The sequence below is a fragment of the Coptis chinensis genome, chromosome 5 (genome assembly GCF_015680905.1).
Source record: "Coptis chinensis isolate HL-2020 chromosome 5, ASM1568090v1, whole genome shotgun sequence".
Taxonomy (NCBI): Eukaryota; Viridiplantae; Streptophyta; class Magnoliopsida; order Ranunculales; family Ranunculaceae; genus Coptis; species Coptis chinensis.
The window spans coordinates 6,991,471-7,007,007 of record NC_141460.1 but is presented as its reverse complement, the minus strand read 5'-3'; the positions used below and the strand labels follow the sequence as shown (position 1 = coordinate 7,007,007).

The 15,537-nt window shown below is 38.2% G+C and overlaps 2 protein-coding genes across 3 annotated transcripts; one reads left to right on the top strand and one right to left on the bottom strand.

Moving 5' to 3' along the window:
- Positions 1–402: 402 nt before the first annotated feature.
- Positions 403–12,019, top strand: LOC147496448 (Tetratricopeptide repeat (TPR)-like superfamily protein). 2 transcript variants are annotated; one of them, XM_086559467.1, is made up of 4 exons: positions 403–3,650; positions 3,744–3,827; positions 8,475–8,578; positions 11,723–12,019. In XM_086559467.1, the coding sequence occupies exon 1, from the start codon at positions 745–747 to the stop codon at positions 3,229–3,231; it is 2,487 nt and encodes an 828-aa protein (XP_086415593.1). In that variant the 5' UTR covers positions 403–744; the 3' UTR covers positions 3,232–3,650; positions 3,744–3,827; positions 8,475–8,578; positions 11,723–12,019. The 2 variants fall into 2 exon arrangements, with proteins under 2 accessions (XP_086415593.1, XP_086415592.1); XM_086559466.1 differs by having other exon boundaries at positions 3,744–3,851.
- Positions 10,833–11,162, bottom strand: LOC147496449 (uncharacterized). Its single transcript, XM_086562579.1, has one exon. It carries the CDS (start codon positions 11,160–11,162, stop codon positions 10,833–10,835), a length of 330 nt encoding a protein of 109 aa, XP_086418705.1.
- Positions 12,020–15,537: the final 3,518 nt, after the last annotated feature.

The following is a 15,537-nucleotide window of genomic DNA, read 5'->3' as shown; positions in this document are numbered from 1 at the left end:
CGTTTACTCGTCTTGAGGTATTCTTGAGCGAGCTGAAATGTACCACCCACATGAAGCGAGCTGCTCAGGACTTGATCTTGGAGGTCGATGACATGAGTTCGTTATGATCTCTGCTTATGCTTAACGCGCACTTAATATTCCTTAATGAGAATATTACTCCCTTACAGTAAGATACATAGATTGATGGATGTATCCTTAAAATATGAGGATATGAGATTTACTAAGAAGGCATATCCTCTTCTGGCAAAGACTTGGGTGATAATCTGAGAAAAAAAAGAGCACAAAATTCATTTGATTGTCTAATGAATTATTACAATATAATACACGTATGCTTTGGTCTTTATATAGCCGGAATCAACAAAAACTTCTAAAAACAAACCAACTAAATTATAGATGTAGTAACAAACAATTACTCACTGCCATGCTACGCAAAACAACTGTTAGATGATATATTCAAAAATTATGAAGTAGATATTCAAAATTTTAGCAGGGATTTTATATACGGGCCCGTGTTGAATATACAGCGTTTATTGTTGCACTTCGATGCCAAACGCCCAACGGCCCAACAAACTTTAAGCATTTCATATTCCCCGCCTCTCTTTTCCACACTCGACCATTTCGAGGTGCAGTCACAATCTCGAATTTTTTGATTCAGCTCAAAACCAGAAGTCACTTTAACTAAATAAACACGTGCACAACACATGATCACATATTCTTAAACACATCCAATAAAACTAAGAACACATGATTAAATACACGTGTTTCAAAACAATCTCATTCAGAAATATCACATTTCCATGCAAACCCAATCCTTATTTATATTTATTCCAACATGGGTTTTCAGTCCAAGCCTTAGAATTACCTGAAGAACCCAAGAATGACTTACACTCATTTGATTCACATACCTATGCACACATCTTGCAAAACTGTACTAGAAACTATAATATCATGAAAGGAAAGAGTGTACATTGTGATATTATTAAGAGAGGTGGTTGTTTGGATTTGTTTGCATGGAACATTGTTTTAAATATGTTTGTAAAACTAAACTGTTTGGGCGATGCTTGTGTATTGTTTGACGAAATGCATGAGAGAAATACTATATCGTTTGTTACTTTGATTCAAGGGTATGTACAGTCTTGTAGATTTAGTGAAGGGATTGAGTTGTTTGTTAGGCTTTGTAGAGAGGGTCATGAACTTAATCCTTTTGTGTTTACTACCGTTATTAAGTCGTTTGTTTGTATGGAGTATGCCGAGCTTTGTTGGCGCGTTCATGCTTGTATTTGTAAGCTTGGTCATGATTCCAATGCATTTGTTGGGACTGCGTTAATTGATGCGTATACTGTTTGTGGGTTTGTTGGGGATGCGAAAGAAGTGTTTAATGGGATTCTTGACAAGGATATGGTTTCTTGGACTGGAATGGTAGCTTGCTATAGTGAGAATGGGTATTTTGAGGAGGCTTTGGAGCTTTTCTCTAGGATGAGGAGAGTTGGGTTTGGAGCGAATAACTATACTTTTGCTAGTACACTTAAAGCTTGCACTGGGTTGGCTGCTGTTGACTTGGGAAAGAGCATTCATGGTTGTGCCTTGAAAACTTGTTATGATATGGATCATTATGTTGGTGCTAATCTTCTTGATATGTATACCAAGTGTGGGGATTTTGATGCAGCTCTGGCGGTTTTCAATGGTATGCCTAACAAAGATGTGATCCTTTGGAGTTTCATGATTGCACGCTATGCTCAGAGTGGTAAAAGTGAGGAAGCTGTGGAGCTATATTTTCAAATGAGACGAGCTTTTGTGACCCCGAATCAGTTTACATGTGCTAGTCTTCTACAAGCTTGTGCAACCAAGGGAGGTATTGAATTGGGTGAGCAAATCCATTGCAGTGTTTTGAAGGTTGGGCTTGATGCGGATGTTTTTGTTAGAAACGCCCTCATGGATGTCTATGCTAAATGTGAGAGGATGGAGGATTCAAAAAAATTGTTCTTAGAGACATCAATAAAAAATGATGTGACTTGGAACACCATGATTGTTGGGTATGTACAGTTAGGGGATGGGATAGAGTCATTGAGGCTCTTCTTGCAGATGCTTGATGCCCAAGTACAGGCAACACAGGTTACCTACTCTAGTGTTCTGCGTGCTTGTGCAAGCTTAGCTGTCTTGGAGCCTGGGATCCAGATTCACGGTTTGATGTCTAAAACAGTTTTCAGTGAAGACACAGTAGTTTGTAATGCTTTGATAGATATGTATGCCAAGTGCGGGAGCATAAAAAATGCACGTTTCATGTTTGACACAATGAATGAACTGGATGAAGTTTCATGGAATTCTATGATTTCTGGGTATTCACTACATGGTTTGGGTGGGGATGCTCTCATGCTTTATGAAAAAATGAAAGAGACTGAGGTAAAACCAAACAAAATAACCTTTGTCGGTGTCCTCTCAGCATGTTGCAACACGGGACAAGTAGAGCAGGGTAGGTCTTATTTTGATTGTATGTATCGAGAGTATGGAATTGAACCATGTATAGAGCATTATACTTGCATGGTATGGCTATTGGGACGTTCTGGTCATCTTGATGACGCTGTTAAGCTCATTGATGATATTCCATTTGAACATAGTATTATGCTCTGGCGTGCTTTGCTTGGTGCTTGTGTTATTCACAACAATGTTGAGCTTGGGAAACTTTCTGCAGAACGTGTGCTAAAGATGGAGCCCCAAGATGGGTCTGCTATGGTATTATTGTCAAACATATATGCTGGTGCAAGGAGATGGGAAAGTGTAGCTTCTGTCAGAAAACTTATGAAAAGAAATGGAGTGAAGAAGGAACCAGGCCTTAGCTGGATTGAGAACCAGAGCAAAGTTCATTATTTCACTGTGGGAGATACATCGCACCCTGAGATGCGTTTAATCAATGGGATGCTGGAATGGTTGAACATAAAGATCAAGAAAGCAGGATATGTCTGCAACCGTAACGTTGTTTTGCTAGATGTTGAGGAGGATGAAAAGGATCGCCTCCTTTGGGTACATAGTGAGAGATTAGCTCTAGCTTTTGGACTAATCAGCACACCACCTGGAAGACCAGTTCGTATTATTAAAAATCTCCGGATATGTGTGGACTGCCATGCTGCAATCAAGTTCATATCCCAAGTTGTCCAGCGTGAAATTGTTGTGAGGGATATGAATCGTTTTCATCATTTTACAAAAGGGGTGTGCTCGTGTGGTGATTATTGGTAGTGGGTCTATAGAGTTAAAGCAAGTCCGTCTTGTATTACTAAGGTAACCGTGTTAGTGGGTAATATTGTCTCCATATCTGTAACGACCCGCCGCATCCTACCACATCAATACTGTCTCCATTTAGCCACTGCGGACCTCCGACAGTGTGGGGTTTTTAGACTTCGTACAGCAGCTTCCTAGGAGGTCACCCATCCTTGGACTACTTCTGCCCTAGCACGCTTAACTGTGGAGTTCCTACGGAATTCCGGCCAAATGTTCCGGAAAAGGCCTCGACGTTAGGATTTGGAGGATCAATTACTCATAGTCAGGATCTTTGGACAGTCACTTAAGCGAAGTGGGATTACAACATGGCGCAACCGTCATCCATACCCGGGCTAGGCACCTTTCCATCATATCCCCTCCTCAAGCCTCGCCCAGGGGTATCACAATATCCATGTTTTTATTAGAAGGTCTCTGGAACTTTGATTGCTTGCCTTTTGTCAAAGTCTCACACCAGTCATCCTCTATTGCAGGTAAAATGGCGCTTGACTACTCCAACCAATAATTCCGTGGTGAACTTATAGCTTGCTGTGATGATAGCGTGCAGGAAGGCAGAGGTGTGACTTCCCACCACAGTATAGGTGAACAATACATTTACTACATTCTTGGAAAAATATTTTGGTGATCACTTCCAGTGGTCCACATAGATGTTTCATGCTTCTTCTTCTTTTTTACATTTATTTTTAAATTTCTTTTAATTAATTTTTTTCCTTTTACTTTTCACAAGAGAATTTGTTACCGATAAGGCGATAATAAATAAATAAATAAAAGATTTCTTATATATGAGGGTGTATACTTGGTTCCAAGAACTCTCCTCTCAAACTTGAATACACTCATTTAAATAGGAATTCCAAGCATAGGTTGGCCGTAGACTCTTAGACCATATTACCTTGGATGGGTCTTTTTACATACTGAATTTTCACTTGATGTTAGGTTTATGTGATTGTGAGATGCCTAAAGTACCAAGCCCTATGGGAACACTATAAAATAAGTATAGCATTGAAGATTGGGATAGCATGCTTTTCAAAAAGAAATCAAGTTAATTTAGTTCCTTTTGTTGTCACCTAGGTCAGTTTTTAGAACCCTCAAATCATTTCATCTTCCCTTCCAATAGCAGCAACCTTTATTTCAATGTAAGAAACTCCTTCAAAAGATGCACTTTACTTGTTAATATTTTCATCACTTCCATCCCATCAGTATGAAATGATACACCTTTACCATACACCACTAAGACAAGCCTTTTTGTTATGTGTCCTGCTCCAATGCAGCAAATAAAGGTAGTCATCCATGGACTATTTGCGAACAAATGTTGGGTATTTTGTTCAGTGATTGAAAGTTTGAATCCACCTCTCTTGTAAGTTTTCAGAATTCCCCAGTTAAGGATAATTTTTTGATCAGTAAATAGATATATTTTATGTATATATGAAACAAAAATAAGACATAGGTTAGGATGAAGTATCCAAACCAATACAAGAAATCTCCTCTAAGAATAAGCTGAAAAAGAAAACTCTAAACGATTACAAAGATCCACTCAAAACATGAGAGACTCCCATCTACACACAAAATGCTCAAAAGGAATATTTTGCATGTCATCATTAGTCTTTGTCCAAAAGAAGAGAAGTCCCTTGATAGACATCACTACCTTTTCCATAGTCGCCTCAACTCCCTCAAAAAGTCTCTTATTCCTTTTCAACCAAATGCCCCACGTCACTGCAAATGGTATCATTCCCCAAATACGGCGTCCCTTTTAAGAATGGACGTTCGAAAACCAAGAAGCTATTACCTTTTTCACCGAATTAGGAAACACCCAATATACATTTAACAAATAAATAAAACAGTTCCAAACCCACCAAGAAAAAGGGCAAGAAATGAGGGTATGGTTCACCGATTCACCATCCGATAAATAAATAGGGCAAAAATTGACAAGATGTTCCTTGAATTGTCTTCTCCTAAGGTTATTTACAGTTAAGATTCTGCCCAAGGAAGCACACCAAAAAAAAAAAAAACAATTTTAGAAAGAACTTTGGAACCCCAAATAACATTAAAAGGGGAAAAAAAAGGAGTCGTTACCCGGCTAGGAGAAAGGGTTAGAGAGTAGAAAACAAAATAACAAGATTTAGTTGAAAATCTCTCCTTCTTGTCGAAAGACCAAAGGCGTTTATCTTTGTTTGGCCTCACCAACGTAATAGAACCTAGCTTTTCTGAGAGCAGTTATGCTCACAATATCCCTATCAGAGATAGCACAAAGAATACCCAGGATCCCACACAATAATGCCATTATTCTCCCGCATGAAATCACAAACTGGACGATTCTTAACTCAGATAAAACGTATAATCTTGGGAGAACCCGAAAGAGAGGTCTCTCATCCACCCATATATCCTCCCAAAACCGGATACTCTCTCCATCTCCCAACTCAAATCTAATAAAATTATGGAACAACTCCATGACTATTGAAATATATGGGATTATCCAAACCTAATTGAGATTATCCAAACATACGATATCTTCACCTGACCACTAGCCCAACCTAATTGAGATTATCCAAACCTCGAGATGATCACCTTCCTCCACATGCTCTCTCTCTCTCCTCTCCAAAACGCCAAAACCATTTACCCAAAAGCACTAGATTAAACTCACGAAGACTTCTAAAACCTAAACCACCCTCCTCTTTAAGCAAACACAAAATCTTCCAACCCACCAGATGATATCTATGTTTCTTTTTGGTATCGTCCCAAAGGAAATTTCTGATGATAGATTCCTATCTATGAGCAACACTCTGGGGTATGTGAAAAAGGGTATTCTTAATCAAGATGACTCTCACTCTTTGAGAGGAAACGACCTTTCCACCCTGCTATCTTCCGACTAAAACTCTTAATGACAGGATCCTAAATGGCTTTAGACTTAAACTCTGCGCCCAAAGGAAGGCCAAGATATCTAGACGGGAGGACACCACCCTTACAACTAGTAGAAGAAGCCAAATTATTAACCTCAACATCTTTGCCTACTCCAAAAATGGTGGTCTTAGACATGTTCACCCTAAGCCCATAAATTGCCTCGAAGCAACAAAGGATACCCCTGAGGAACCTGAGTTGTTCAAGATCATGATCCAAAAACACCACAGTATCAACTACGAATTGTAGATGCGATATGAGAATCTGACATTGGCCCACCTTGAAACCCTCAGTCACCCCAAATCTATTAGCTCTCTCAATCATCTTCCCAAAAATGTAAACAACTAAAAGGAAAAGAAGAGGAGACAGGGTCACCCTGTCTAATCCCTCGAGAACTCCTCGCCGGAAAACTATTAATAAGAACATAAAAAGACGTTGACGAGACACTTCTCCTAATCCAACCACCCCTCCATTTTGTACCAAAGCTCATACGCTTCATGATATAATCCAAAAATCCCAATTGACATGGTCATATGCTTTTGTTAAGTAGATCTTACACATAACACCTGGCTCATTCTTCCTCTTTCTATCATCAATAGCCTCATTATCTATCAACACCCCATCTAAAATCTGTCCCCAAAGACGAAGGCACCTTGCTCCTGAGAGATAACTCTCGAAAGCACCTTTTTCAAACGTATCAAAAAGATTTTTGCAATAATCTTGTAAGTGCTTCCAATGAGGCTAATAGGGCGAAGGTCAGTAATATCTTCTATCATGTTTTTTGGGAATCAGTTTTATAAAGGTGCTATCTATTCGCCAAAAAACTCGTATCATAGAACTCCTTAATCATGTTCATAAAATTGACTCTCACCACATCCCAAACTTTTCTAAAAATCTCGATTGGAAAACCATCTGGCCCTAGAGATCTATCATTTTTCAAGAGCGAAATAGCCTCCCTAACTTCCTCCTCATCAATCACCATTTTCAAGACTCTCTTTTCGCCTCTGAGATGCCCTCAAGGACAAGATTATCATCTGTAGGTCAGAAAGGAGCCGGTTCAGTGTACAACTTAGAGTAGTACGACACAACACCCTCCCTAAGACTCTCCTCCCCACTCTTCACTGCCCAATTGAAAGGGAGGTGATCTGACACTCCTATAATCGTAGGATTAGAATTCGATTGTTAAAGGGGTGTGCGTGTGCGTGAGCATTTGGGGGGGGGGACGGCTGAGGAGGTGGGGATGAGTTCTATCCGGCCATGAAAACGGAGAGATTAAAATGTAATGTAGAAAATGGAACAATTGATTTTTTTTTTTTAAATTCCTGGTGGGTGGGAGTGGTCTTGGATAAATAGCTATAGAAGGAACAATTGCCATGATCGGAAAGTGGTGATACTCCTAGTTACACGAATCATAGTAATGAATTTCTAGAAGATATTTTGTTCCAAGTAAAGTTATATACGTCCATGAAGTTGTCTAAATTTTATTTGATATGCTACTTGTTTGAATGTTCAAAGTGTTAGACCACCCTTTCAGTGCTGCTGTTTTGTATAACTCTTACTTTCCTTTTAGATGCTCATATAGTCATCTGCTTCGCACCTATGTTACATGGACAGTCCATAGTTTAAAAATAATCTGTGTCGGATATGTATCCACCTATGTTGTATGGACACACCATATTTTGAATATAATCCATGTCGGATACGTATCCACGTGTCCGATGTCCGTGTCGGACCACGAACACATATTGTAGGTTATATACCTCAATTTTTTATATTTCGCCATATCAGATACTGCGTATCCGTGTCTGATACGGACACACCTATCCGTGTCAATGTAACTTAGGTATCCACTTCTCCATGTCGGACACACCACTGACACATATTGCAAGTGATATACCTAATTTTTTTATATTTCGCCGTATTAGACACTTTGTATCCGTGTCGGATATGGATGCTCCTATCTGTGTCAATGTAACTTAGCTTCACACAGGCCTACTGTTCCTAAACATTTGTATAAGTTTAAGAGGTTAATGATATTCATGGTATTTAAGTGAACTCTAAATCTTTCACAAATATTTGAATGAAGGATTAGTCTTTGTGTTGCCAAACAATGGTAGTTATGGTAGGGCAATGACCCTCATCATGACAACTTGATGGCTGCTGCTTTGTCGACTTAAAGTTGTTCCCGTTTGCCTCTTTACTGCTGGTTGTGCATAGTATATTATTTATCTTTGTTGTTGAATTTACTATTTAATGATAGGCAACTTTGTATGTATACTAACTATTCAACAACTTATATATATCTGCTCTAGGTGTTCTCTTCACTCTCAACATTAGCCTCCACATAGTAAACTGATTGGATGGTGAACCTTGTTTGGATCAAGGATAAGACTTTATACTGCATCTTGGTGACAAGGTAAATGAATAACTTCCATTGTGTTCCTCATGTAGTATTTGATATATTCATTGCGAGGATAAAATTGTGCACAACAACATTATTTATCAATTGGTTTGTCTATAAATTATCATCTCTGTCACGCTCTCTTTCTCAACTTTTTTGGTGAACGAGTTGTGTCTATCTCGTTCGGATATAAATATTAGGAACTTGACTTTTAGAGATTAATTAGGCTGATGCCCCTCTTTTTAGAGCTTTCTATTGTCCTAACAGAGACCAAATTGCTCAGCCAACCATGGTTCCTTGCCGACTGAAAGATTGTTTCTGTTAAGCAACATTATTAAGATTTGTCAAACATCAAATTTACCACAAGTCTCTGTATAGGCTTGAAACTTGTTAAACATCCATATATCGTTTTTGGGAGGTGTAATTGATAGCCAATACATAATTCTACATGGTAAGAAGTAAAGGAGATTGTTGTTTTTGGGTTGTTGAGGCAGACACCCCTACTAGTCCTTTCCTGTTTTCTCTATTACTGGTCACTAGTCACTACATACCCTCTTTATTTTTCTTTTTTCATGTCATTTTCCCCCATTTATATTATTTTCAAGTTTAAATTTGGTGATGGTCTCAGCGAAAGTCATTCATCTCATCTCTAGTTATCAACTTCTTCAACACAAGCCTATTCTGTTGGGGTTAAACAGTCAAGTTTTATGGGGTCTCACTCCTGCCTGGTGGTTTTGTTTTTTTTTTTTTATCTAACCATGGCCAGAACTCTGTACGCAAGACTGAACGTGAAATTTCTTGAAAAAAAAGTTTCTCAGTTCCATAATTCCATTCCTCATGTTTCGACCCCCACCTACGAGGCAAACGTCCATTAGTAGGAGTCTCTACTTTATTCGTTTAATTAACAGGGCTAAGACCCAATTTGCGATATCATAGATCAATGTACAGGCCCATTAACTCATGTGTCTAGGGTGAACCCTAGCCACATGGCTTGCCACTTACGTACATTAATTTTTGTCTAGATATGTTTCATATCAAAGAGATAATCATCAATTAAGAGTCAGGTTCAATTATAATTACTTGAGCTACAAGAAATCTCTACTCTACAGATATAAATACCAAACTATTTTTCATATAGAACTACGTTCTTGAGACTTGATCCCATCGATAATTTGGGTACATAGGAAACCGAAAGGTACAGTCTCATCATTCACTCAATCACCATCACTTTTCTCACTATTTTTCTACGGTATTCATCTTTTTCATCACCACTTAGCGTTTTGATCATATTTGGTCGAAACATAATTGGCGCCGTTTGCGGTTCTTATTCACAACTCTCGATCACGTTCTGCAACAAAATCGCTACGCTTACATTCTTATGTTTTTGTTAAAGCAGATTTGCTTGACCTCGACCTCTCTTTTTTTATCTGTGCTCAGCCTAGATCTCTCTCTACTTTCTATGCTTGGTCTAGATTTCTTTTTACAGTCTGTGCGCTGCTCCTTCGAGGCTCTGACTGATCTGTAATCTGCCCAGAAACATTATTATTGACTTGTGTTTCATCTCTTTCTACATTATTTATCTCTTTCATCACCACTTAGTGTTTTGATCATATTTGGTCGAAACACCTCACAAGGTATTCTGGTGCAACATTTGAGTCGGAGCCACATAAAAAAGTCTTTAATACCAGGCCACAGAGCCTGTTTGAGTCCATAAGGAGCCCAACTCAGTTTGCACCCATAACCTGGGTAGACAGTTTCCCTTTTACCTGGTGCTGATATCTTTGAACACCTTCTTAAGATGAGCATGCAAAAGGGTTGTTAGTGTCCAAGATTTTGTACTTTGAGGAACAAAGACGCGCAGTGGTTGTTGGTTGATACAATTCTGTCTTAGCAGCGTGACTATCTTAGTCAAAGTTGATGACTGCGTTGGCATCCCCTAGTCGGGTTTATTATCTACCAAGTTGTCTAGTATGGAGTAATTTGGTTTTATAACATAAAGTTTCTCAACAATAGTCATTTATAGATGCTGAAACTAGGTTCCACATGTTCTTTTGGTGTAATGCTCCAACTTCCTCTTCGATTGTTTTCCTTACTCCAAATAAGAGTTTGTTTCTACACATCCAATTTTTTTTTTTTTGCTGAAGGGTAATTGGTATTTATAGCAAAAAATGAAAAAAAATTTACAATTAATTTCTTTGTGGACCTTGGTCTAGGATCCTCCCTTACATTAAGTAGTAAATCTGAAATAAGTAAAGAACTGATTCTCTACTCAATGCAGAAAATGTGGTATGTCAGCCCACCATTGCTTCACTCCATTAGGTAAAGAAGCTTCCCTTTTGGTGCACATGTCTGCCCTGAAGGTCACTTCCCTCCATGTACTTGTGAAGGTGATGGTAGCTTTAGCCTTTATCTTATTCCAATCTGCCTGAACTTTCCAATGCACGTTGTTGTTCTGGAACGCTTTTACTGCTGCAGTGGAGTCTGATTCTACCCAGACATTCGTCCAACCCAACTCAATAGCCTTGTTTATGCCTTCCACTATTGCTTTTGACTCGGCAACATAGCTAGTAGTTTCACCAAGCCCCGCAATTCTACACATCCAATAGAATAGTAGTTAATAAGGAAATGCACAAAACCAATAGTTAGTAGAAGATGGAAGTAAAGCCATCAAGCGGGGAGCGTTAGTTATAGGGACATTTGAGAAAAACAGCTTCTTTAACCTTGTCAAGAGTGATGTCTCTGAGATGGTAGGCTGAGGGATGCCTCGAATTGGAGACTTCAATTTTGGGATTCAAGGAAGTGAAGTATTTGAAGAAATTTGGTTATCTACTTAGCCACATGCAGGTTTTAGTGAGATCAGCTTGTTAATTTGAAGTGTGGAAAAAAGTTAAGTTTCATTCTTTTCTTTTTTTTTTTCTTTCTCAGGCTGTGGAAACTGCTCAACAAGTAGTTCATCTAATACTTGGGATTCCATGCTTTATTCTCTATAGCTTCATACAATCATACTACTCCTGAAAATTTGAGTAACTTTGCAGCATTTTTATACTAATTCCCATCAACTTTGCAGCTTCTATTTGTCAAATAAGCATTTGAGCTATTTTTTAAACTGTTTTTCCTATGGAGTTGCTAAGTTCTATTTTCTCTCCTTTCTGTTCACAGAAAAAACTTTAATCAAGTCTGGATGCATCCAGGAGAAACCAAGAAGACATGGATGCATTCCTACATAAACCAAGAAGACATGGAGTTGATAATTACATTGCCATTGCAGTCGTGCTACCTGAACAGGTGCTTCTTTATGCAGCTAGTTTTTTATCTTTTGTCATATATGAAAAATGTCATTATACTTTTAAAGCTAAATGAAATTCACGGTTACCTTACAATGTACATAGAGAAAACGCCAGTTCAACTGTTCAATTCAATATGACTTCACCTGTTTATTGCAAGGTTAAGTTGAACAGTTGGCTCTAAACTCGCTCAATCACTTTCTTTTTTTAATCAAACTACCAACTCATCGGATGCCTGTAGTTGTTGAGAAAACTACTTAGTACTAGTCATAGATCAAGAGACGCAGAGTTGGTATAACTTACATGGTTACACCTCTGTACTGTACTTTGGGGTACAATAGCCAAGAAGACCATCAAAGAAAGAGGAATACCCTTTCTCTTCCTAATTTAGTATATAAGGATTAACGAGTAGAATCAGGGATGTAAAAGGTGCTTATTCGTCAACTTGAGCATATATCATTGATTGGTAATGTTCTGAAGTGTATCTGAAGCACTGTGCTCTGGATATCAGACATTAGTAAAAGTCTAAAAGGGATTTGGTACTGGAATAGGAGTTCATTTGTTGCTTAACAGAACTGCATACATAATAAGAGTAATACTATACTGACACAGGAAAAATGACACAGTCAAGACACAGTGACGTGGCATATTGCAACATCAATGTTGCAGTAGTGAAAATAAAAGCCAAAAATCTATTTTCTCTCACTCAAAACACTTCTTCTCTTTCCATTATCATATTTCCTTTTTTATTTTGCCATTCTCATTTTTTCTTCATAGCAAACCATCCGTTTCATTGATTTTTCATAGTACAACATTGATGTTGCAGTGGTTTTCATAGTGCAACATTGATATTGAAGTGATATTTCTCAGTGCAACATTCACGTTGCATTGGTTTTCATGGTGCAACAATGACGATGTAGTGGTTTTCATGGTGCAATATTGATGTTGCAATGGTACTTCTCGATGCAACATTGATGTTGCAGTGGTGGTTTTTCATAGTGCAACATTAATGTTGCAGTGCCACGTCACTGTATCGGTCAACTGTGTCAAATTCTCTGTGTCAGTATAGAATTATTATGCATGAGTGATATACTGCTTATGGATCAGTGTGTGGGCCTTGTACTTGGATTGGGGTCCAACTCCACTTGTTCTTCGTATACTATCAGTTGGCATTGGCCACTTACAAATCTATATGGACCATAGCCCATATCTGACGGGCCATCAGTGCATCTGTCAGATACTTATTTTATTACTAACCTTTAAAGGTGATGAAGTAGAAGATAAAAGTTCGAGTTGTCCATTACATAAAAAAGAAATCTATGTTTCCGCGTACAACACCTTGCTATCAGCTGATGTGGTTTTATACTTTTATCTAATGTGATGCATGATCGATCATGGCAAGCAAGGTGGATTGTTTACACCGCCCTGCTATCCTGGACCTATAATTTATTTGAATAAACTATATGTTAAATGCGCGCTAAACCATCCAACCATTAGTTTTATAGTTCATGAAACTTATTATAATCTAAATGCCAACGTATTGTGAATACCTTAATGATATCTAAATTCCGTTCAAGTTGAAGCAGTCAAAGAAATGTTTTCATGTAACTCAACTGTGAGTGCGACCAACCTTTAATAATACAAAAACACCACCTCTTCTAATTCTTCTTGTCCATTAAGAGTAGAACGTACTTGAGGGAAAATTCATAATGTCAAACTAATATAATACCGGCTCGTGTAGTCTGTTCTATTACTCCAAAACAGAGAAGTACATAGAATCAGTCAGAGTTTAACTTGGGTACTTAATTTGGCAAAATTAAATATCATTAGGATTCTAAGTTTCTAACACTGTATTTCTTGTTTTTGTACATTTATATTACGATAATATTTTATTTATTTTTTGAGGACTACAATATAAATGAACACAGTGCAGCACTGACCCTCATTTGCTTTCGTTACAATTGTAAATGCCTACGTGTGTTTGGGGGGCGGGGGGGGGGGTCTTCCACTGTTAGGGCTCTACAGTAGAGAGCTGCTTAATATTATTAGGATATATCTATCACTTAATCAGTTGGTGATGTTCAGGTTGGCAACGTATTAAGAACCGCAAACAGTATTGTCTACTGATATCATTTCTTTCAATTTTGGCTGACATTAGAAGAGTATACAATTCTACATGTTGCATTGACTGATTGACATTCCGTTTTCATATATATGCCATTAAAGGCTTAATATCAACTCATAATTTGAACCCTTAGTAGTAGTTTTGTTCTGATTTTTATTTCGAGATTGAGGTTGAAATGAGTAGTGCTGGCGTCCCAACCTTAATATAAGAGTTTTCGAGTACAATTCAGATAGAGTTAGCTCTGAGATTGTGGTGATTGGTCGTCTCACCGCATAATGAATAGTGTGTTGTTGATTGATACTTGTGTTATTGCTACCAACTTTGTGAAATTAATAGATACCTCTTGAGTCTTGACGCCCCTTGATCTAAATAAGACAATGTCAGAATAAAAGAATGTTGATTAAGCTAAGGTAATGATGAAGAGATTAGAAAATTAGTGTTAACATGGAGTTGGAGACATGGGTCCAGCAAAGAAGAGTAACACCCCATGTAGCCCGGCATTGCACGCGCAGTCAGGAATGGGGACCCACCACCAAGAACCCACGCACGTCCATGCAAAAAGAAGCGTGGAATTTTATGGCCAGGTCTTGTCGGGAATATTAGGGCGAGCTGTTAGTTGCACTTGTTCTCTATTGCAAGATTGCAGTGCTCTCTCTCTCTCTCTCTGCCCTCCCAATTCCATCTATCTTTGCGCATGGGGAATTGATTGTCTGCACGAGAATCATCAACGTCCATAATGTTGTTACAAGGGGTTTATAGTTCAATGTTTACCACTACGTTGTTGTATTCTGAATACGAAGAAAAAGGTCCATGTAATCCTACACCAATTACCAATATGTTGTAACCCCATTTTCCACGTTAGTAAATAGATTGCGGGCTCACATAACATCTCTTTAGTTTTATTGAGTTGCTCATTTCTAGCTACTATCGATTGTATGCATAGTGCCAAATGAGGACAATCAAATTTTGGCCCCTGAAATCTGAAATGTGGACATCACATTTTGACTCCTAAAATCTCAATTGAGGACATCACCTTTATGCCCTTATCTATTTAAACTATCCCGAGTGGAGTGGGAACTAGCCCATTCAGCAATGGAGTGATGGTTGCACCAGGTGCTTAAGTTACTTCCACGGCAGAGGAGGATCATTCCTTGTTCCCGCTTACAGCAGGTCGTTGTCTATTATATTATATACTAATATAGAAAGCCTTAGCGATTGGAAGTTCAACATGCTTGAGATGGAGGTAGTGCTGTCAATGGTTTCGATAACCGACCCGAACGAAATCGATAAAAAAATGGTTTGGGTTTTGGTAATTTGGTTTGTCGTCCAAACTTGAAATCGAACCGATAAGATATTGGTTTGGTTTCAGATTTGTCCTCCACCGAACCAATAAAATGATATTTTAGTAATATTTATGATTAATTTTGTATATGTTTATTAATTGTGTGGTTGAAATAATTGATTTAATTTAGGATTTAATTGATTTTATAGTTTTCAGTTTAGGTCGATTCGGTTTCGGGTTCCCAATTTTCTTATCGGTTTGGATTCGAATTTTCCAGAACCCA

Bases quoted from the DNA above. Each gene is read 5' to 3' on its own strand.
- LOC147496448 (XM_086559467.1), top strand. From the start codon at position 745: ATGATTAAATACACGTGTTTCAAAACAATCTCATTCAGAAATATCACA.
- LOC147496449 (XM_086562579.1), bottom strand. From the start codon at position 11,162: ATGTGTAGAATTGCGGGGCTTGGTGAAACTACTAGCTATGTTGCCGAG.